The 22,627-nt window shown below is 49.2% G+C and overlaps 1 protein-coding gene across 1 annotated transcript; it reads left to right on the forward strand.

Annotated features, from left to right (window-relative positions):
- Positions 1-437: 437 nt before the first annotated feature.
- VPS51 (VPS51 subunit of GARP complex) lies at positions 438-22,565 on the forward strand. Its single transcript, XM_047070479.1, has 10 exons — positions 438-753; positions 1,220-1,349; positions 18,092-18,238; positions 18,319-18,538; positions 18,673-19,390; positions 19,793-20,008; positions 20,192-20,410; positions 21,074-21,195; positions 21,285-21,372; positions 22,178-22,565. Exons 1-10 carry the CDS (start codon positions 529-531, stop codon positions 22,436-22,438), a joined length of 2,346 nt encoding a protein of 781 aa, XP_046926435.1. The 5' UTR covers positions 438-528; the 3' UTR covers positions 22,439-22,565.
- Positions 22,566-22,627: the final 62 nt, after the last annotated feature.

Here is a 22,627-nt window from a genome sequence, read left to right on the forward strand (position 1 = left end):
TTCTCCGTTAAAGCTCATCGTGATCTCAGTTTGAACTTCAAGTCATTACCTGTCCTCTTGTGCGGGCATTTAATACTCGCAACCCCACTGTGAAGTCTGTCCCCCAAGTTTAGGAATGGGGGAAACGGAGCCGCCGCCGCCCAGGTAAGGAGCCAGTGCCAGGACGTCCGGCACACGCTCTCTGGCTCCGCGGCGGGAGCTCCGTCCCCATATTCCCGGGGTCCTTGCCCGCAAGGGTGCGCGGGGTTGGGAGCCAGGACCCGCCTTCCATCCGGGAGGGAAGCAACCGGACCAGTTCCACTCACTCCTTCCCTCCACCCGAGAAGCTGGGGGAGCCCAGGCTTCTCCCGGAACCTCTTCGCTCGGGGAGGAAAGGTGCGGGGGAACTCTAGTCTCGAAGGACCCAGGGCTGCGGGGGGACGTTTCACCTGCAGGACTGCCTCGTTTCAACAAGAACTTTATGGCTCCCGGAAGTGCCTCCTCCCGGTCCTCTTCCCAGCCTCACGCCCGTGGGCTGCAGTTGGAGCGATGGCGGCGGCAGCCGCTGGGCCTGGCCCGGGGTCTGGACCCGGGGACTCTCCGGAGGGGCCCGAGGCAGAGGCTCCGGAGCGTCGGCGGAAGGCGCACGGGATGCTAAAGCTTTACTATGGCCTCTCGGAGGGGGAGGCGGCGGGGCGCCCCTCGGGGTCGGACCCCCTGGACCCGACGGATCTCAACGGGGCGCACTTCGACCCGGAAGTGTATCTGGACAAGGTGTGTGTTTGTGTGGTGGGGGGAACCAGGCTCACGATACATCGCACCCCCAGACCGTGCCTTCGACTTTGTTGCGGGGTGAGGGAAGCAGGGGTTCATAAAAAGACGACGACGGTCGGGCAGGAAAAAGGGGCAGAGCTGGAGTCTAGGGGGGCATGGGCAGATCTGGACTGGCCTCAAGTGATGCGGAGTCGGAGGTGTCCTGGGCTGACGTTCTGATGGGCCCCGGGTAGGGGGCGTGGCCCAGGCGCTGACAGGCATAAGGACTGGGCCTTGGCCGGGTCTGAGCGTTTGAAACGCTGACAAATCCCAAACAGGACCGAACCTAGTAACTCCCGACCCGTGCCACTTATAGGCTCTATGTCTAGGATTCCGGACAGGGGTGGGATGCGGGTTTTCGTGCTCTGAAAGCCTGAGGGACCTGAGTACCCCCTGACCTGAACACTAACAACCCCATTTACTCCAGCTGCGTAGAGAGTGCCCCCTGGCCCAGCTGATGGACAGTGAAACAGACATGGTGCGGCAGATCCGGGCTCTAGACAGCGACATGCAGACCCTGGTCTATGAGAACTACAACAAGTTCATCTCAGCCACAGGTGATTCGCACCGGGACCTTACCCTTCGCAGTCCCGCTGACCTGTTCCTCCTGTGTTGGGGAAACCGGCAGGGGATTCCGGGGGAGAAGACCAGATTCTAGTCCTTCCCCGACCTTAATCTACGCTCACCTCCCGCTCAGAACCTTTGTGGTCAAACGACTATAGGCTTAATAGCTGCTCTCAGAGGATCGTTCTGAGGGTCAAAGGGGAGAAAACTCAAAGACATTTTTAAACTGAAATGGACTTATCTTAACACTCAGAATCCGTGACACTAAGGATGTCTCAGTAAGGACTAGTTTCTGTCATTAGTGGTAGCTTTCTTCTCTTGTCCAGGTCCTTCTTGAGGGGGGGCTTGTCTCTGTCTCTGTCTCTCCCTCCCTCCCTCCCTTCCTCCCTTCCTCTCTTCCTCTCTCCACCCCCCCCCCCTTTAAATGAAGCAAAGAGAATATTTATGACATTAAGGGACACAAAGTTCATGTAAAGCTTTCCTTTCCTCCCCCTCCCCCTCCCCCTCCCCCCTCCCCTCCCCTTCCCTTCCCTTCCCTTTCCTTTCCTTTCTCCCTCCTGCCCCCTTTATTCTCTGTCCAGGACAGTGCCATACAATGTTTAGCTATCATCCACACTAACTTCTGTCTTATGTTGGTGAGATGCACTACTCAGAGTTTTGTGATCATTTTGGACCCATGTGTACTTAGTCCTAGAGGCAGATCCTGAGGAGTCTACCTGTGGTCCATGAGGATGTTGCATGAACCTCTGTGAGGTTCACTGTGACATCGCTTACTGTACTAAGTGTCACAATGCCAGGTGTAGTAACACATAGTTATTGTTCTTTTATCTGATTGGAAGCAGGTTCAATGAATAGGCACCTCGGTGTTTGCTAACACCAATGTCAACCAGCAAGAAATCATAATTCCTGTGCTAAGAAATTTCTCACAGGAACTTTGCAAACATTACATTTTCCATTTCTTAGAATTTGTATAGTTTTGACATTTAGCTCTTGCTTAAATGAGGATGGTTTGCTGTTTTATCTTTTTCCTACCAAGGGGAGAGAGTTATAAACTGAGCGTTGGAATCAGGGATTTTAAATCTATAAATACTGTAAAGTTTTGTATCCATTCAAGAAGTTTTCATTGAATGCCCCTTCCTTCCTGCCTTCCTTCCTTCCTGGCTGGCTTTTTTTTTTTTTTTTTTTGCCAAGAGCTGTTCTGCATATTGGAGATACAGCAATGAACCAGCTAGATCAAGCTCCTTCCTGGAGCCCACATTCTAGTTGGGGAGACAGACAATAAGTGAATGTACAAATAAAGGTGTAGTAAGTACTAGAAGAAGGACATCGAGTAGGGAGAGAAGAGTAGTATATCTTGGGGTCTGCCTTTAGCTAGGGTAAGTATGAGAAGGCCTCTTTGAGGTGGTGACATTTGAGCAGGGCTTTGATGAGAAAGAACCAGCTACTGTGGGGGAGGAAACAGCGGGGGCAAAGGCTCTGAAGAGAGGGGCATGTTGGGTATATTCAGAGTGCAGCAGGGAGTTTAGGGGGGAGGCAAGGGAGAAGAGTGGTAGGTGACTGGGGTAGATAGTTAGTGGGAACCAGATTTTAGGGACTTATAAGTGGTTATGGGGATCCTGCACTTTACTCTGAGTGAGATGAAATGACAAGAATGGGGTGACGTGACTGTGGTTTTAAAAGGACGCTCACTGTCCAGTGAGTGAACTCTAGGGAGGCAGGGGTGGCAGAGACATGAATTAGGAGGCTACTGGAGTGGTGCAGGCAAGATGCTGGTGGCAGGGACCGGGAAGCATGTCAGCAGTGGAAAAGTAGAATGATTCAAGATTTTTTTTTTTTTTTTAATTGATTAGGTGAAGGGTCTGGAGTTCAGAGAAGTCTGGACCTCGAGGTCCCCTGGAATAAGATGAGATCTCCTAGGGAGGAAGTATACAGAGGGAAGAGAAGAGGTCTAAGGCCTGAGCCCTGCAGCAGCCTGACGTTCGGAAAGTCATGAAGAGAAGGGAGATCTCACAAAGGAAGCAAGCATTTGGGGAGGTTTGAGGACAGTCAGGAGCACGGGTGTCTTCGAAGCCAAATGAAGAAAGCATTCCAGGAAATAGAATTGATCAGCATGGGCTAAACGTTAGTGTGGGGAGTGCTTATCCGTGGTGCAAGAGCCAGGGAGAACCGCAGGAGCCAAGCCCTCAGGGAAGGGAGAGGGGACGAGAGCAGGCCAACTACTGTAGAAGGGGAAGCAGAGTGTGGGCGGAGCCAGTCAGGTGGTCAGACACGGTAGAGTGTAACCTCCTAGAGCGTATTAAGGAATTTTGCCTTTATCCCTCCCAAGCGCTAAGCCACACAAAGGTGATTAGATACAGGAGTCATGTGGCAGATTTGTGTTTTGAGAAGATCCCTCCAGCTGCACTGGGAGGAATGGGATGGAGAGGTGGCTGGAGAGAGGTCTTTTCACTAGTCCAAGCCAGAGATTTGGGGAGTTTACCCCAGGATGGGAGTGGTGGAGAAGGACCGTGCTGGGCCAGCTGAGAAGTATTTGCAGCAGCTTGACGGGACACGGTGTTGAAGAGCTTTGGCCATAAAGAATGACCCCTAGGTTTCAGCGTGACCCCTGGATGGTGGATCTGGTGCTCAAGAAACTACAAGAAGATCAGGTGTGGGAACAGGGACAAAGTGAGCTAGGTTGGTGTTTTTGTTTGTGGTTTTTACTTTCTGAAAGGGAGCCAGACATGAAACACACCTGGAGGACCCTGTGGCCCTTGTGTCATGAAGGCTCTTGTAGATCATGAGAAGGATTTTGGTCTTCATCATAACTCTGGAGATCCATGTCAGATGACAACAGTGTCTCAGGTTAGAAGGAGCCTTGACAGATCTAGTCCAGTCCATCTCTTCTGTCCTCTGAGTACCTCTAAGGGGTGGCCTTCTGACTCACACTGGAGGTGGGGAGCCTTTATCGAGGGGTGGGATCTCAGAACTCGGAGGCTAAGGGAGTTAGGTTTTGAGGTGCTAGGAGCTGACGAGACGGCAGATACATGTGTGGGTCTGGAGCTCCGAGGGGAGAGCCAGGCTGGAGGGATAAGCCTGGGAGTCTGCTGTGAAGAGGAGGAGGTTTTGAAGGGAAGTGTGGGTGGGACTGCCCAAGGACAGGATAGAGCCTGAGAAGAGGAGAGAGCCCAGAACAGGCCTCTGAGGAGTGCCTGTTTGATGGCCGTACAGAAGAGGGTGAGCCTGTAGCAGAGAGAGGAGCGGTCACAGAGGGAACGTGGTATCAGCACGAATGTACATCCATTCGGCTGATTCATTCGTTCGTTCACTTACTTGCCAAGTATTGGATTGCCTGTGCGCCGGGCACTATTCTAGGCCCAAGGATATAGCTGCAAACAAGACAATTTCTCAGCCGTCACAGAACATACATTCTAGAGAAAGAGACAGAAGATAGGATCGTTTTACCTGTCAGGAGCTCTGGAGAAAATGAAACAGGATAGCATAGAGAGAGTGGGCGGTTGGGAGTGGTTTCGAATGGGGTGGCAGAGAAAGGGTTTTGTGAGGAGGGGACAATGAAGGTGAATGTTGAAGAGCTGACCGTGGGAGGATTTGGAGGCAGAGTGGCTCAGGCTGAGGAAGCGACCTGTGCAGAGGCCCTGAGAACTCTATGACCAGAGTAAGAGTGACGGGATGATGGGAACAGGACCCGACTGCATAGGATGTACGTGAGGGGGGGCAGGCATTTTCTGGGTGGAGTAAATATTTTAGGCTTTGTGGGCCACCTGGTTTCTGTACTCACCTCTGCTATTGTAGCCTGAAAGCAGCTATAGACGCTGGGTAAGCGTATACATGGTTGTATTCCGGTGAAACTCCTTTCCACCAACAGCTGTGACATCCAGAATATCAGCGAAAACAGTGGAGCAAGTGTATTTGGAAATCTCCCTTCCATAAAAGGAACCAAAACACTGGCCAAAACGGTCAGAGTCAACTTTTTCAGACTTCTAGAAATTAACCAAATGTTTGTAGCAATCTTACGAGCCTTTATTCAAGAAAAACAGCTGAATCTTGGTCAAAGTAGTGAATTCTTTGTAGTAGTGATGTTTTAACTTGGCCCACCATTTCCTCTCCAGCTCAGCAGTAGCCTTGGAAAATAGCCTCTATTTCTAGTTCTGGAGGGACCAGAACAGGACTGGACCTGTTTCAAAGCCTCATGCTGAGAGAATTGTCATTATGTAACCTGTCTGGTGCTTTTCTGAAAGATTCTACTCCCTAGATTTGTCTTTATTTGTCCTGACCCTGAGGTCACCCAGTACTAAAAGCCTTTCACCAGGGGGTGTTTGTCAAAAACAATTACAGACAGGTATTGTGTCTGCCTGAAGTGATGGATAATATTTGGGGTGAAAAATAGACTTAAAAAAGCTTAAAAAGAAAAAGTTTAAAAGAAAACCTGAGAAATAAGACATCCATATTGGGAATCTTGAAGGTCACATATATATGACATGCTTTTTTTTTTTTTTTTAAGTTTATTTATTTATTCTGAGAGAGAGGGGGAGAGAGAGTCCCAAGCAGGCTCTGCACTATCAGTGGAGAGCCTGACATGGGACTCGAACTCATGAACTGCAAGATCACAACCTGACCTGAAACCAAGAGTCAGATGCCTAACTGACTGAGTTAGCCAGATGCCCAGTACACATGCTTTTAAGAAAGACCTCAGGATGCCCTAAGCTCTCACCTCTGGCTCGTCTTCGGGCTCTGCACATGTAGTAAGTGAAAGCTGAGGCAGAGTTGTAAGCCGCCTGGTTGAGTGTTTTAAGGTATACCCCAACACAAACACACACACACACACACACACAAACACACCCCAAAAGGGAACTAAAATGGTACACTAGAAAATATCTATTTAATGCAAAAGAAGGTAGGAATGGAGGAACTGGGGAACAAAAAAGAACATAAGACAGGAAATGAGTAACAAAAAGACACATGTAAGTCACACATTATGAGTAGTTACAATAAATGTAAAAGGATTAAACTCTCCAATTAAAGCAGAGATAAGCAGAATAGATTTGAAAACCTCACATGATTCAAGAGTGCCTCCAAGAGACACTCTTTCTTTTTTTTTTTCTTTTTTTTAAGTTTATTTATTTTTGAGACAGAGAGAGACAGATCATGAACGGAGGAGGGGCAGAGAGAGAGGGAGACACAGAATCGGAAGCAGGCTCCAGGCTCTGAGCTATCAGCCCAGAGCCCGATGCGGGGCTCGAACTCACGGACCGCGAGACCGTGACCTGAGCTGAAGTCGGACGCTTAACCGACTGAGCCACCCAGGCGCCCCAAGAGACACTCTTTCAATTCAAATACATAAATAGCTTGAAAGAAAAAGGGCTGATAAAGATATTCTATGCAAATAATAACCAGAAGAGAATTGGAATTGTGGTACCAATGTCTGACAAAATAGCATTTAAGGCAAATATTGTTACTAGAGACAAAGAAGGGCATTTTATAATGATGACAGGGTCAGTCCATGAGGAAGATTTAACAAATGTACACATTTGTACACTTAGCAACAGAGTCCCAAAATACACAAAGCAAAAATAGACAGAATTAGAGGGAGAAAAAGAAATTCAACAATAATAGAAGCACCAATATCCCACTTTGAAAAATGAATAGAACAATTATATAGAAAAACAAGTAAACAGAAGACTTAAAAGATCACTTGAACCAAATAGACCTAACAGACTCCACCAAGCAACAATAGAAGACACCTTATTCTCAAGATAAATGGAGCATTCTCTAGGATAGACCATATGTCAGGTCATAAACAAAGCCTCAATAAATTTAAAAGGATTGAAATCACATGAAGTATGTTCTCTGATCATAGTGGAATTAAATTAGAAATCAGTAACAAAGGAGTCTGAGAAGTTCACAAATATGTGAAAATTAAATAGCATCCTCTAAAATGACCAATGGGTGGCACAAAAACAGACACACAGACCAATGGAATAGAATAGAAACCCCAGAACTAGACCCACAAACATATGGCCAACTCATCTTTGACAAAGCAGGAAAGAACATCCAATGGAAAAAAGACAGCCTCTTTAACAAATGGTGCTGGGAGAACTGGACAGCAACATGCAGAAGGTTGAAACTAGACCACTTTCTCACACCATTTACAAAAATAAACTCAAAATGGATAAAGGACCTAAATGTGAGACAGGAAACCATCAGAACCTTAGAGGAGAAAGCAGGAAAAGACCTCTCTGACCTCAGCCGTAGCAATCTCTTACTCGACACATCCCCAAAGGCAAGGGAATTAAAAGCAAAAGTGAATTACTGGGACCTTATGAAGATAAAAAGCTTCTGCACAGCAAAGGAAACAACCAACAAAACTAAAAGACAACCAACGGAATGGGAAAAGATATTTGCAAATGACATATCGGACAAAGGGCTAGTATCTAAAATCTATAAAGAGCTCACCAAACTCCACACCCGAAAAACAAATAACCCAGTGAAGAAATGGGCAGAAAACATGAATAGACACTTCTCTAAAGAAGACATCCAGATGGCCAACAGGCACATGAAAAGATGTTCAGCGTCGCTCCTTATCAGGGAAATACAAATCAAAACCACACTCAGGTATCACCTCACGCCAGTCAGAGTGGCCAAAATGAACAAATCAGGAGACTATAGATGCTGGAGAGGATGTGGAGAAACGGGAACCCTCTTGCACTGTTGGTGGGAATGCAAATTGGTGCAGCCGCTCTGGAAAACAGTGTGGAGGTTCCTCAGAAAATTAAAAATAGACCTACCCTATGACCCAGCAATAGCACTGCTAGGAATCTACCCAAGGGATACAGGAGTACTGATGCATAGGGGCACTTGTACCCCAATGTTCATAGCAGCACTCTCAACAATAGCCAAATTATGGAAAGAGCCTAAATGTCCATCAACTGATGAATGGATAAAGAAATTGTGGTTTATATACACAATGGAATACTACGTGGCAATGAGAAAAAATGAAATATGGCCTTTTGTAGCAACGTGGATGGAACTGGAGAGTGTGATGCTAAGTGAAATAAGCCATACAGAGAAAGACAGATACCATATGGTTTCACTCTTATGTGGATCCTGAGAAACTCAACAGGAACCCATGGGGGAGGGGAAGGGAGAAAAAAAAAAAAAGACGTTAGAGTGGGAGAGAGCCAAAGCATAAGAGACTGTTAAAAACTGAGAACAAACTGAGGGTTGATGGGGGGTGGGAGGGAGGGGCGGGTGGGTGATGGGTATTGAGGAGGGCACCTTTTGGGATGAGCACTGGGTGTTGTATGGAAACCAATTTGTCAATAAACTTCATAAAAAAAAAAATAAATAAATAAATAAATAAATAAAAAAAAAAAAAAAAAAAAAAAAAAAAAAAAAAAAAAAAATAAAATGACCAATGGGTTACAGAAGAAATTGCAAGGAAATTAGAAAATACTTTGAGATGAGTGAACATGAAAACACAGCATTCCAGACCTTATGAGATGTAATAAAAGCAGCGCTCAGAGGGAAATTTATAGCTATAAATGCCTGCATTTAAAAAGAGAGAGAGGGCGCCTGGGTGGCGCAGTCGGTTAAGCGTCCGACTTCAGCCAGGTCACGATCTCACGGTCCATGGGTTCGAGCCCCACGTCGGGCTCTGGGCTGATGGCCCAGAGCCTGGAGCCTGTTTCCGATTCTGTGTCTCCCTCTCTCTCTGCCCCTCCCCCGTTCATGCTCTGTCTCGCTCTGTCCCAAAAATAAATAAAAAACGTTGAAAAAAAAATTTAAAAAAAAAAAAGAGAGAGAGATGGGGCACCTGGGTGGCTCAGTTGGTTAAGCATCCACCTTTGGCTCAGGTCATGATCTGGTTTGTGAGCTCGAGGGCTGTGTCGGGCTCTGTGCTGACAGCTCAGAGCCTGGAGCCTGCTTCAGATTCTGTGTCTTCCCCTCTCTCTACCCCTCCCCTGCTCACGCTCTGTGTCTCTCTCCTTCAAAAATAAATAAACATGAAAAAATTTAAAAAGAGAGAGAAAGAGGGAGGGGCACCTGGCTGTGGCTTAGTTGGATGAGCATGGGACTCTTTTTTTTTTTTTTTTTTTTCTTTTTTTTTTTTTTTTTTTTTTTTTTTTGAAGTTTATTGCCAAATTGGTTTCCATACAACACCCAGTGCTCATCGAGCATGGGACTCTTAATCTCAGAGTTGGGTGTAGAGATTATATACATACAGATGCAAGTAAAGAAAGAAAGAAAGAAAAGATCTCAAATAAATAACATACTACTTAAGAAACTGGGGGTGGGGGGAGTACAAACAGAACCCAAAGTGTGTCAAAAGGAGGGAATAATAAAGATTAGAACAAAATAAATAATGTAGAAAATCAGTAGAGAAAATAAATGAAGCCAAAAATTGGTTCTTTGAAGAGTTCAGCAAGATTGACAAAACTTTAGCTAGACTGGCCAAGAAAAAAATGAGAGAACGTTCAAATTACTAAAATGGAATGAGAAAGAAGATGTTACTACCAATTTTGCAAAAATACAAAGGATTATAAGAGCACACTGTGAGGAGTTGTATGCTCACATCTTAGAAAATGAGGTGAAATGTACAAATCCCTGGAGAAATACAAACTTCCAAAACTTTCTCAAGAAGTCATAAAATATCTTGGAAGATGTATAACAATGAAAGACATCAATATTGAAAAAAAAACTTCCCACAAAGAAAAGCCTGGGACTGAATGGCTGCACTACTGAATTCTACCAAACATTTAAATAGTGCACAAACTCTTCCAACAATTTGAGGAGGCTAACTAATTCTATGAGGCTAGTATTAGTCGAACGCCAAAACCAGGGAAAGACAACATAAGAAAACTACAGACCAATATCCGTTATGAATATGGATGCCAAGCCCTCAACAAAATACTAGCAAACTAAACCCAGCAACACAGAAAAAGGATTACATACAATGACCAAGTGGGATTTATTCCAGGAACGCAAAGTTGGTTCAACATGCAAATCAATCAGTGGAATGCACCATATTTGCAAGGCATCTTTTGTAATAATATTTAGTTTTGTTTCCAGTTCCTGAAATAACCCCAGATCAATAAAGGCAACATAGATGTCTTTTGTTATTCATATAACGGACCCCTTTCAACCACACCTAAGTTTATGTTAATGAGATGATTTTTGGAAAGCCCCTTGATAACCAGAGGATAGGGGCAGGTTGCTAGGGGAACCAACCATGTGACTAATTAGAGGTTTGGAACTTTCAGCTCCGCCCCCTAGACCTCCCGGATGTGGAAGTGGAGAGGGGCTGGTGATTGAGTTCAGTGACCAATAGCTAACGCTTTGATCAGTCATGCCTCATCGGTGACGCCTCCACTAAACTCCAAAAGGAGAGTTTGAGAGCTTCCAGGTTGGTGAACATGCGGAAGTTGGGAGAGTGGCATGCCCAGAGAGGTCATGGCAGCTCTGTGCCCCTCCCACATATGCTGTCCTATGCCTCTCTGCCATCTGGCTGTTTCTGAGTTGTATCCTTTTGTAATAAACCGGTAAGCTAGTAAGTAAACTGTTTTCCTGAATTCTGTGAGCTGCTGTAGCAAATTAATTGAACCTGCAGAGGGATCATGGGTGGGAACCCTCCAATTTACAGCCAGTTGGTCAAAAGTACCAGTGACAACCTCAACTTTGGACTGACGTTTGAGGTGGGGGTAGGGTAGTCTTGGGTGACCGAGCCCTGAACTTGTGAGATCTGACACTAACTCCAGGCAAATAGTGTCACAATGAAGTTAAATCGTGGGACACCCAGCTGGTGTTGCAGAATTGCTTGATGTGTGGAAACCCCACACACGTGGTGTCAGATACGAAGTTGCGTTGGAGTATGGAGAGTGGAGGAGAGGCACCAGAGTGTCTTTTCCCCTTACAGACACCAAAAGCACAAGTAACCAAAGGAAAAAAAAAATAGGTAAATTGGACTTCATCAGAATTAAAGTTTTGTGTTTTAAAGGATACTGCCGGGAAAGTTAAAGGACAATTCACAGAATGGGAGAAAGTATTTGTAAGGCATATATCTAAAAAGGGTCTAATGTCCAGAATATATAAAGAACTTTTGCAACTCAGCACTAAAACGACAACCCTATTTAAAAACGGACAAAGGATTCAAATCGACATTTCTCCAAAGAAGATACACGAATGACCAATGAGCACATGTAAAGATGCTCAGCATCATTAGTTATTGGGGAAACGCAAATCCAAACCACAGTGAGATACCACTGCACCCTCACTGGGATTTCCAGCAAATGGGATATAACAAGTGTTGGAGATGTGGAGGACTTGGAACTCTCACACGTTGCTGGCAGGAATACAGAATGGTGCTCCTGAAAATCGTCTGGCCATTCCTCAAAGAGCTAAGCACAGAGTTCGCCTGTGTTCCAGCAGTTCCACTCACAGGAATATACTGAAGAGAAAATGTTTGCACAAAAGCATGTACATGAATGTTCATAGCAACATTATTCACGATAGTCAAAAGAAGCCAAATGGCTACCAACTGGTGGATAGAACAACAAACGTGGACCCACACAGTGTAAGATTACTCAGCCATAAAAAAATATAACATACCGATGTCATAGACTCTGGGTCTGGAGTTCTGTCTTGTCCAGCAAGAGAGCAGACACAGGATTCAAGTGAGAGAGAGGCTAATGTCCGGGAGGAGACAAGCCCCGAGTAAGGGTCCTTGCTCTGTTTTTATTAGGATCAGGAAAGCTTACCAGCCTGAAGGATGTGCACAAAGAGACCATGAAACTGTGAACATTAACTCATGGGTGTGAGGGAAAGGGGGTTTTGAAGATAGATGTGCAGTGTTAGGGGTTTGGGTCAATACAAAACAAAATCCTGGCCAGGGGGGGATGGTTGTTTAAGGCAGGCATGAGGCGCCACCTCTGTTTATCTTAACTTGACTCAGGGACAAGACAGCTGGCTACCTCAGGGTCAACAAGGCACCTGCTTTCTTTTGCTAATTGGCCCCACTGTCCTGCTGTGGTCTATAGCCCTGTTTACCTGTTTACCTATTTTGGCCCTTCCTTCCAGTGAAAGCAGCTTTCTGCTATTGTACTAAATTGCGGGGGGGGGGGGGGGCGGGGGGGGTCCTGCCCTGAATACCTAATCTTGCCTACCTAATCTTGGATGCTTTTATCCTGGGGCTTCCTATTCCTGTATGCCTTGTTAACCCATGAGTGCAAGCTCAGGGAATTCCTAAGCTTACTCCCCACATAAGGATACATGCTAAAATGCAGAGAACCTTGAGATCATGCTAACTAAAAGAAGCCAAGCTCAAAAGGTCACATATTGTATGATTCCATTTATGTTAAATGTACACAATGGGCAAATTCATACAAGCAGAAGACAGATTTGTGGTTGGCAGGGACTGAGGCATGGGGAGAACAGGAAGTGACTGCTGAGGGTCTTTTTGGGGTGATGAATGTTCTGGAAATAGATCGTGATATCGGTTGCACAATCTTGTGAATATACCAAAAATACTAAAACCCACTGAATTTATGGTATGTTGATTATATCCCAGTTAAAAACCAACCAACCAAATAAAAAAAAAAAACCCAACCAGGGATCAAGTCAGGTTTGGCCTGCGGGCTAAACTTTGCCAGCATCTGGCCTCAACCTTGAGTTTATGTAATAATGCGTTTATCTGTTTCAAAATTGAAAAGATCTCTCAAAGGTTGTGCAATGAAAAGCCTCTTCCCATTCCTTTCTCCAGGCAAAGACAAAGCAGTCTTTGATGGTAAACTTGACTGAAGATTCACAGACATACAGAAAAGCGCACAGGTCATAAGTGGACAGCTCCATGAATTTCACAAACAGAACAGGTCTATGCAGTCAGCACCCAGGTCAGTAAGCTGCAGGCTAGCAAGGCCCCCTCCAGTCTCCTACCAGTAGCCAGTTACCCTCCACTCCTCCCCCAGGCTGGTATATTGGTGTCCAAACAGCTAACCATTTGCCCTAGCCCAAGCTGGTTCAGTTAACAAGCTTGAAATGGTTCAAAGATACACAGTGTAGTATTTATTACTTGGTGGTATGAAGTTGTTTTTGTTTTTGTTTTGTTTTTTTTGACATGGTAGAACTTCAATTTCTAATTTTGTGGCTCTGGGCCTGTGAAATCAGCAACAATGACACTAGCGGTAGGTTTTCTTTTACTCTGGTTTTTTTTTTTTTTTATGTTTATTCATTTTTGAGAGAGGGAGAGAGAGCGTAAGTGGGGGAGGGGAGGGGAGAGGGGGAGGCAGAGGATCTGAAGCAGGCTCTGCGATGACAGCAGGAGCCCAATGCGGGACTCGAACCTGCGAACTGTGAGATCGTGATCTGAGCTGAAGCCGGACGCGCAACCGACTGAGTCACCCAGGTGCCCCTCTCTTACTCTGATAACTTAGTTTGGGGATTTTTCCCCCCTTTGGAAGTCAGATTCAAGTTTCCTTTTTGAGGTAGCACCTAAGTATCATGGGCCTAAACACCTAATGCAAAAAAGAATCTGCTCTTTTGATGGTATGATTTGACAGACCTGGGAGGAGGTTGTGTCACAGGTTAAACTGTTAACAAGCAAGAACAAGAACTGGGTGGGAGGGGGGGATGAAATGCCTCATGACCTTCCAAGGACCCCCATGACCACTGGCCCTGCATTCTCTCCCAAAGTTGGGTTGCTACTCCAGTCCTGCTCTGAGAATATTCCCCTGGCCCAGGAGTCACACACAAACCAGCGGTGGGTGTGCGAAGGCTCACAGATGACCGCAGTTAGACGTTGCCAGGTTCCTTTCCGTACATATTGGTCAGTTTGTGCAACCACCAGCAACTAAGAGAAGAGCTCTTTCTATACACCCTGGCCAACGTTGCTGCCAAAAGTTTTCATCTTTGGCCATCCGATAGGTGAAAAGTGGTATCTCTGTGTAGTTTCAATGTCTCTTGTGAGGTTGAAAGTCTTTTGCCTGTTTAAGAGCTGTTTGGTATCCTTGTCTGTGGACTGCCTGTTCATGTCCTTTTCCTATTTTTCTATAGACTTGTTCTTTTTCATAATGATTTATTTTATTTTTTTTCATGTTTATCTACTAATTTTGAGAGAGAGAGAGAGAGCGTGCAGGTGGGAAAGGGACAGGGGGAGAGAAAATCCGCGCTGTGAGCTCTGAGCCTGACGCCACTGGGCTCGATCCCGAGAACTGTGAGATCCTGACCTGAGCCAAAATCAAGAGTCGGACGCTCAACTGAATAAGCCACCCAGGCACCCCAATGATTTATTTATTTATTTAAGAATTTTCAATGTTTATTTATTTTTGAGAGAGAGAGAGACAGAGTGTGAGCAGGGGAGGGGCAGAGCGAGAGGGAGACACAGAATCTGAAGGAGGCTCCAGGCTCTGAGCTGTCAGCACAGAGCCTGACATGGGGCTCGAACTCCACGAATTGGGAGGTCATGATCTGAGCCAAAATCAAGAGTCAGATGCTTAACCAACTGAGCCACCCAGGTGCCCCATGATTACATTTTAAATCACATTTAAACTTTGATCCGTCTGGTGTGTGTGTGTGTGTGTGTGTGTGTGTGTGCGCGCGCGCACGTGTGTGTGAGAGCGTGTGGTCTGAATCCAACTATATTTTGTTTCTTTGTATTAACTCCATACTTAATCACCTTACTAAATTCTCTTATTGTTTGTTGTAATGTTTTCGGTGATTCTTTAGGGTTTTCTATTTATACAAGTCTATCGTCTGCAAATATTGATAATTTCACCTCCTTTCCAATTTGTGTATCTCTATAATATATTTCTTGAGTCCAATCGAATTGGCCAGTATCTTCAGAACAACGTTAGATAGTAGTGGTGATCATGGTTATCCTTGTTATCTTTCTGATTTTAAGAGGAATGCTTCTAGCATTGCTTCATTAACTTGATGCTGGGTTTTGGAGGTTAGAGAAATACTCAGCTGTTCATATTTTTTAATTTTCATTTTTTAACGTTTATTTATTATTGAGAGACAGAGAGACACAGAGCGTGAGCAGGGGAGGGGTAGAGAAAGGGGGAGACACAGAGACTGAAGTAGGTAGGCTCCAGGCTCTGAGCTGGCAGCACAGAGCCCGACGCGGGGCTCGAACTCATAGACTGCAAGATCATGACCTGAGCCGAAGTCGACCTGAGCCGAAGTCGGTCGCCTAACCAACTGAGCCACCCAGGTGCCCCTGTTCATATTTGATTGGGAGACTTTTTTTCAAATTCAAGAATAGATGTTGAATTGGCCCTCTTTCACCTTTTATATGGGTGAATTGTTATTGAAAGTTCTTTTTTAAAAAATGTTCTTTAATGTTTATTTATATTTGAGAGAGAGAGAGAGAGAGAGAATGGGCAGGGGAGGGGCTTCTAATGTTGAGCTGTCTTTACATTTATGAAATAAAAAACATTTGGACATATTTTATCAATTATTCTTTTAATCCACTGCTGGATTATGTTTGCTAATTTACCTACACATCTCCATTTATTAATTTATGCATCTCTATTCATAAGAGACATGAATGTACCATTTTCATCTTTGAACTTTTTATTAACATTCTCGTGTCAGTGTTAGGTTTGTTCCACAAATTAACGTGAAAGCTTTTCTAATGTTTTCTGTTTGAGCATTGCTTACACAGAGCATTGGAACGAACTGCCCTTCTGAGCTCTGGTAGCCGCCCCACGACATCCCCTGGGCCTGGTGCCTTTGTGTGGAGGGGAGGGAGAATCTTTGATTGACAACAGTCTCCCTTCCCTCCGTTTGTGTTTTCTGTTCTTCTGGAATCCACTTAGGTAACTTCTGTTTTTGTAGCAAATTATTCATTCAGGTTTTCAATTCTTTTATGTGGAATCGAGCAAACTTGTGTCTTGTGATTATTATAATTTGTGTATTTATGATTATTTCACCCCTCATTTCTTATTTTGTTTTTTTCCCCTTTAAAAAAATTAGGTTAGCTAACATTTTATAAATTTTATTTTTTATCCTTTTATTTTCAGTGATCCTGATCTTTTTTATTTATATTGCGATAAACTTACTGTCAGCGAGTAACCTGATGCAGGGCTCGATCTCATGAACCGCGAGATCATGACCTGAGCCGAAGTTGGATGCGTAACCAACTGAGCCACCCAGGCACCCCATTTAAAAAGTGTATTAATTTCTGCTTTTAGCTTTACTAATTTCTTTCTGCTTTCTTTTGTAGTACTTTTTCTTCTAACTTCTTGAGTTGAATGTTTATTCTAATTTATTAATATAGGGATTTAAAACTGATTTCCTCTGAACATTGCTCTAGAGAGCTATAGCCTATAGGTTCTGATTTCTAGTGTTCTCGTTGTTATATGCTGCAGTTTAGTTTGATTTCCCTTTTGACCCACTAGCCGATTAAGAATGAAGTTTTCTTTTTTTCTCCAAATGATGGGGTCTCTTTGCTTTCTAGTTTTGTTATTCATTTCCAATTTAATTGCATTGTGATTCTGTGTCTCCCTCTCTCTCCACCCCTTCCTCCCTCTCTCTCTCTCTCAAATAAATATTAAAAAAAATAAAGGGAGGCAGTCGGCATGATCTTGTGGCGCGGTTTTAGCTGTTCCGATGCATGGGATAGGTGGCTAGTTGGGCTTAACCTGCGGTAGAGTTTCACTAGCAAGTAATGGAGGGAGTGGACAAGGGAGGCAAGGGGGCTTGTAAACATGTGATGACACTGGTGGTGGGTCAGAGTTCCTGGGGAAGGAGTAGGGAATTGCAGCCGTGAGAAGTGTGATGAGAAGTGTGATGAGAAGTGCCCCTGAGCTAGGGGCAGGGGTCCAGAGTTCCTGAAAAGGCAAAGGATTGTTAGAGTGGGTAGACAGGGTGAATGATCAGAATTACAGAAGGTGCGAGGCTTGAAGCTGAGATTGACAGGTCTTGCTTGCCGAGGACCAGGAGAGGTGGCACAGATGAGGCAGAGGCAAGGGTGGGTGGGACTGAGGAGATTGTGAACGGAGAGTCGGGAATGTCTGAAGCCTCATTCACGTGGATGGTCATGTCCACAAGGAGGTGACAGTGACCAGGCACTGAGAGGTGAGGCAAAGAGGAGGGGAGGGACAGCAGCAAGAGGGATGCCGTTTGACGGCACAGTCTTCGACGAAGCTGGGGTCTTTAAAAGGGAAGAAGAGTAGAAACTATCTAGAAATGTCAAGGGGCCAGGCCCTGAGGCACCGGTTGTGAAAAGAAAAACTCTTAGGCAGGTTTCCCCTGAGACAAAAGAGCTAAAGGACCCTTCAGAGAAGAGAGGACGTGTTCCAGAAAGTGGAGTGAAGTGGTTTGGGAAGATAAGGGCGAACAGATATTGTCTCCTCTGTGCCACATAGTGCGCTGGGCGCGGAGGATGCCCCTGGGAAGGAGCAGACAGGCTCCTGCCAGGTGCTCTGTGCCCCCTTTTGGCATCTTCTGAGCGCAGGGACTGTGGCTCCACGGGCTGTCTCCGCACCAGGGCACTTGTGCTCAGAAGATGCAGCCTTCCCTCCCATTTACTGTGACCAAACACCATTGCTTTTTGCACTGAATCATCAATGTGACCCTTAAGGAGCTGGCTCAGGGGCATTTGGGAAGGAGGGTTGTGCGCGTGCGCGCGTGCATGTGTGTGCATGTGTGCATGTGTGTGTGTGGTGGGGGGAGCAGTCGGACCCTGTCGCAAGCTGACAAGTCTCCTCCTTTCCCCTCCCCCGCGCCCTTGCCCCGCCAGACACCATCCGGAAGATGAAGAACGACTTCCGGAAGATGGAGGACGAGATGGACCGGCTGGCCACCAACATGGCGGTGATCACCGACTTCAGTGCGCGCATCAGCGCCACCCTCCAGGACCGCCACGAGCGCATCACCAAGCTAGCAGGTGGGCCCTGCCCCCGAGCGGGTGCTGGAGCGGCCTACCCCGAGGCTCTGGGGCTGACACCACCTGTCCCCGGCCCCCAGGGGTCCACGCGCTGCTGCGGAAGCTGCAGTTCCTCTTCGAGCTGCCCTCGCGCCTCACCAAGTGCGTGGAGCTGGGCGCCTACGGGCAGGCGGTGCGCTACCAGGGCCGCGCGCGGGCCGTCCTGCAGCAGTACCAGCACCTGCCCTCGTTCCGCGCCATCCAGGATGACTGCCAGGTCATCACGGCTCGCCTGGCTCAGCAGCTGCGGCAGCGCTTCAGGTGTGGCCCCGGGACCCTCTCCCACCCCCCAGCCGGGGCCCTGGGCCTGCCAGTTGCGGTCCGAACTCGTCCCCCTCCGCCCTCCCGCCCGAATTCGATCAGCCTGCCCTTGACCGCCGCCTCCCACTTTGCAGGGAGGGCGGCTCCGGCGCCCCCGAGCAGGCAGAGTGCGTGGAGCTGCTGCTGGCCCTGGGCGAGCCAGCGGAAGAGCTGTGTGAGGAGTTCCTGGCGCACGCCCGCGGGCGGCTGGAGGCCGAGCTGCGGAGCCTGGAGGCAGAGCTGGGGCCTTCCCCTCCGGCTCCCGACGTCTTAGAGTTCACGGATCGCGGAGGAAGTGGCTTTGTGGGTGGCCTCTGCCAGGTGGCCTCGGCCTACCAGGAGCTCTTTGCGGCCCAGGGCCCGGCGGGTGCCGAGAAGCTGGCAGCCTTCGCCCGGGAGCTGGGTGGCCGCTACTTTGCGCTCGTGGAGCGGCGGCTGGCGCAGGAGCAGGGTGGCGGTGACAACTCCCTGCTGGTGCGGGCGCTGGACCGCTTCCATCGGCGCCTGCGGGCTCCTGGGGCCCTGCTGGCCGCTGCTGGGCTGGCCGAGGCGGCCACGGAGATCGTGGAGCGAGTGGCCCGCGAGCGCCTGGGCCACCACCTGCAGGGCCTGCGGTCGGCCTTCCTGGGTTGCCTGACCGACGTGCGGCAGGCTTTGGCTGCCCCTCGCCTGGCTGGAAAGGAAGGCCCGGGCCTGGCCGAGTTGCTGGCCAACGTGGCCAGCTCCATCCTGAGCCACATCAAGGCCTCGCTGGCAGCTGTGCACCTCTTCACCGCCAAGGAGGTGTCTTTCTCCAACAAGCCCTACTTCCGGGTATGGCCTACCTTCGGGCTTTTATCTCCCTGCCCCACCCCCCATTCTGGGCATTGTTTCATTCATCCCGTAGATTGGCAGCTGTCGGGGCACACAGTCCTTGCCCCAGGCCCTCTGGGTGTGCTTTGAGGGAGTCAGGAGGAAGGCTGGCACTACCCAGAGGTGGGGGGGGGGGAAGGCTCCGAGGGCATCTGCAAGCAGGGTCCCCAGTGCTGGCTTTGTCCCCTTTGCACTCCCGCGCCCCCCCTCCCCCCGGGGGGAGCTGCTCTTGGGGACCGGAATGCAGGACCAAGCTGTCCCTTGGAGAGGGGCTAGGGCACGTAGGGTCCCAGTAGAGGGTCGCTGTTGGCCCCCGCCTGGAAGAGGGGACCTGCTGTGTATCTGCGGCCCTCCTCCTCACAGGGCGAGTTCTGCAGCCAGGGTGTTCGCGAGGGCCTCATCGTGGGCTTCATCCGCTCCATGTGCCAGACGGCTCAGAGCTTCTGTGACAGCCCTGGGGAGAAGGGGGGTGCCACGCCACCTGCTCTGCTCCTGCTGCTCTCCCGCCTCTGCTTGGACTATGAGACAGCCACCATCTCCTACATCCTCACCCTCACCGACGAACAGTTTCTCGTGCAGGTGAACCGCTCACTCATAGCAGGGAAGGGGACGGTGGTACCAGGAGTCCAGGAGGCTGGGCGGTGCCCTCGCGGTCAGACCCGGGCCAGCTGCCCGTGCCCAGCCCGTGCCCCGCTCCTGCTTGGCGGTGGCCCACCCTGTCCCTCACTCACTGCCCCTCTGTCCTCTGCGTCCCCGGCTCAGGACCAGTCTCCAGTGACCCCCGTGAGCACACTGTGCGCAGAGGCCAGGGAGACGGCGCGGCGGTTACTGACCCACTATGTGAAGGTGCAGGGCCTCGTCATATCACAGATGCTGCGTAAGAGTGTAGAGACGCGGGACTGGCTGAGTACCCTGGAGCCCCGGAACGTGCGTGCTGTCATGAAGCGGGTGGTGGAGGACACGACGGCTATCGACGTGCAGGTGCTGGCCCTGGGCTGGCCAGGAGGGGTCCTGATGCAGGCTCGGGGGATTGGAAGATAGCCGCCCTCAGAGGATCAAGACGGCAGGGCCGAGCAGTGCCTGCGTCTGTGGCCTCGTTCCCCCTCAGCCCTGGGTTGTGGCATCATTGCCCGCACGTCACCTAGGAGGGGGCTGAGCTCTAGAGTCACCCAGGGCATCAGGACAGGGTTAGCACTGAAGATTGAGCCTCAGCCCCAAGTCTGATGTCCTACCCTTGCCCCGCTCCACCGGTTCTATGAAGAGCGACCGGGTACCAACCAGATGCCAGGTCCCCACTACCCTGCAGTGCTTCTAACAGATGAGTTTGTAATTTATTTTTATTCTTATTTTGTTTAATGCTTATTTATTTTTGAGAGAGACGGAGCGTGAGTGGGGGAGGGGCAGACAGAGGGAGGACCAGAAGGGGGCTCCGTGTCAACAGCAGAGAGTCTGATGTGGGGACTGAACCCACAAACTGTGGGATCACGACCTGAACCCCAAGTCAGAAGCTTAATCCGCTGAGCCACCCAGCCTCCCCAGAGTTTGTAATTTAGAGTGTCCTTGGCCCTCACCCTGGGCACCTGGTGGGCTAGAGGGTCCCCTTGCTCTGGCCTCCTTACAGTGAGTGCCTCCTTCCGCCACCAGGTGGGTCTTCTGTACGAAGAGGGTGTCCGCAAGGCCCAGAGCAGTGACTCCAGCAAAAGGACCTTCTCCGTGTACAGCAGCTCTCGACAGCAGGGCCGCTACGCCCCCAGCTACACGCCCAGGTCTGGCGGGTCAGGGTAACCCCAGGGGAATGGACAAAGGAGGATGTGGGTGCAGGGTGGGCTCTGACTGCTTGTCTCCCCCCATCCAGTGCCCCAATGGACACCAATCTCTTGAGCAACATCCAGAAGCTCTTCTCTGAACGCATCGACGTGTTCAGCCCTGTGGAGTTCAACAAGGTCTGAAGTCCCCTGTGAGCCCACCTTCTAGGGGCCCTCGGGGAGGCTGGCTCAAGCATCTGACTCAAGGAGTCTAGGACTCCTCTGCTCCCCTGCCCCTGGCCACCAGGCTCTGTCTCTGGGCTGTTTCTAGGAGTGAATGGTCATCTACGGCCCCGCCATTGCCATATCCCATGGCCCTCTGCCCTGACCTTGGTGCCCCCAGCCTGGGTCTCGATGCTGATCTGGAACGCCTCTTTTATCCTTGTCCTTGTTGCCACAGGAGTTCTGGGTCCTCATCAGGGATTCCTGTCCACACTCGGGGACCTGGTGTTCTTCTGCCTCTAATTCAGCAAGCCTTCCCGCTCCTGGTGTCAGTGCTGACTCCCATCTCTGCTTGCCTTTTTTTTTTTTTTTTTTTTGAGAGTGAGAGTGAATGGGGGAGGGGGCAGAGAGGGGGAGAGAGAGAGAATCCCAAGGAAACTCTGCACTGTCAGCACCGAGCCCTATGCGGGGCTCGAACTCACGAACCATGAGATCATGACCCGAGCTGAAACCAAGAGATGGACACTCAACCGACCAGGCGCTTCTCCCATCTCTGCTTCTGACCGTTGCGTTTTCCCTGTCTGTTCCCCCTCCGGATGGTGGTGCTAACCTTGTATCCATCCCTCCCTCTCAGATGGGTCCTGGGACTTTTACACCCCATCACAGCTACTGGCTTCTTACTGTCTCTCTGGCCCCTGCCCAGAACGTGGGTGCCCTCCGGGACCCAGTGCCCCTACCCAACACCTGCTGTCCCAGAGCAACCACCTCTCCTTGCCTGCAGGTATCGGTGCTGACCGGCATCATCAAGATCAGCCTGAAGACGCTGCTGGAGTGTGTGCGGCTGCGCACCTTTGGGCGCTTCGGCTTGCAGCAGGTGCAGGTGGACTGTCACTTCCTGCAGCTCTACCTGTGGCGCTTCGTGGCCGACGAGGAGCTTGTGCACCTACTGTTGGATGAAGTGGTGGCCTCAGCCGCCCTGCGCTGCCCGGACCCAGTGCCCATGGAACCCAGTGTCGTCGAGGTCATCTGCGAGCGCGGCTAGGCCGGGCCGCTGCCGGGCACAGGCTCGCCCAGTTGCCCCAACCCGCCCATCTCCTGGTCTCCCGCCCGGGCGGCCCTTCCCCTCCAGCCTCCAAACCTGCCAAATAAAGACGCGCTGCCTCCTCCTCCTCCTCCTCCTCCTCCTCCTCCTCCTCCTCCTCCTGTCGCTTGCGGGGGCGGGGCTTGCCCG

The sequence above is a fragment of the Lynx rufus genome, unplaced genomic scaffold (genome assembly GCF_022079265.1).
Source record: "Lynx rufus isolate CCGP_SWC_20201006 ecotype Redwood Valley unplaced genomic scaffold, mLynRuf1.p SCAF_9, whole genome shotgun sequence".
Classification (NCBI taxonomy): Eukaryota; Metazoa; Chordata; class Mammalia; order Carnivora; family Felidae; genus Lynx; species Lynx rufus.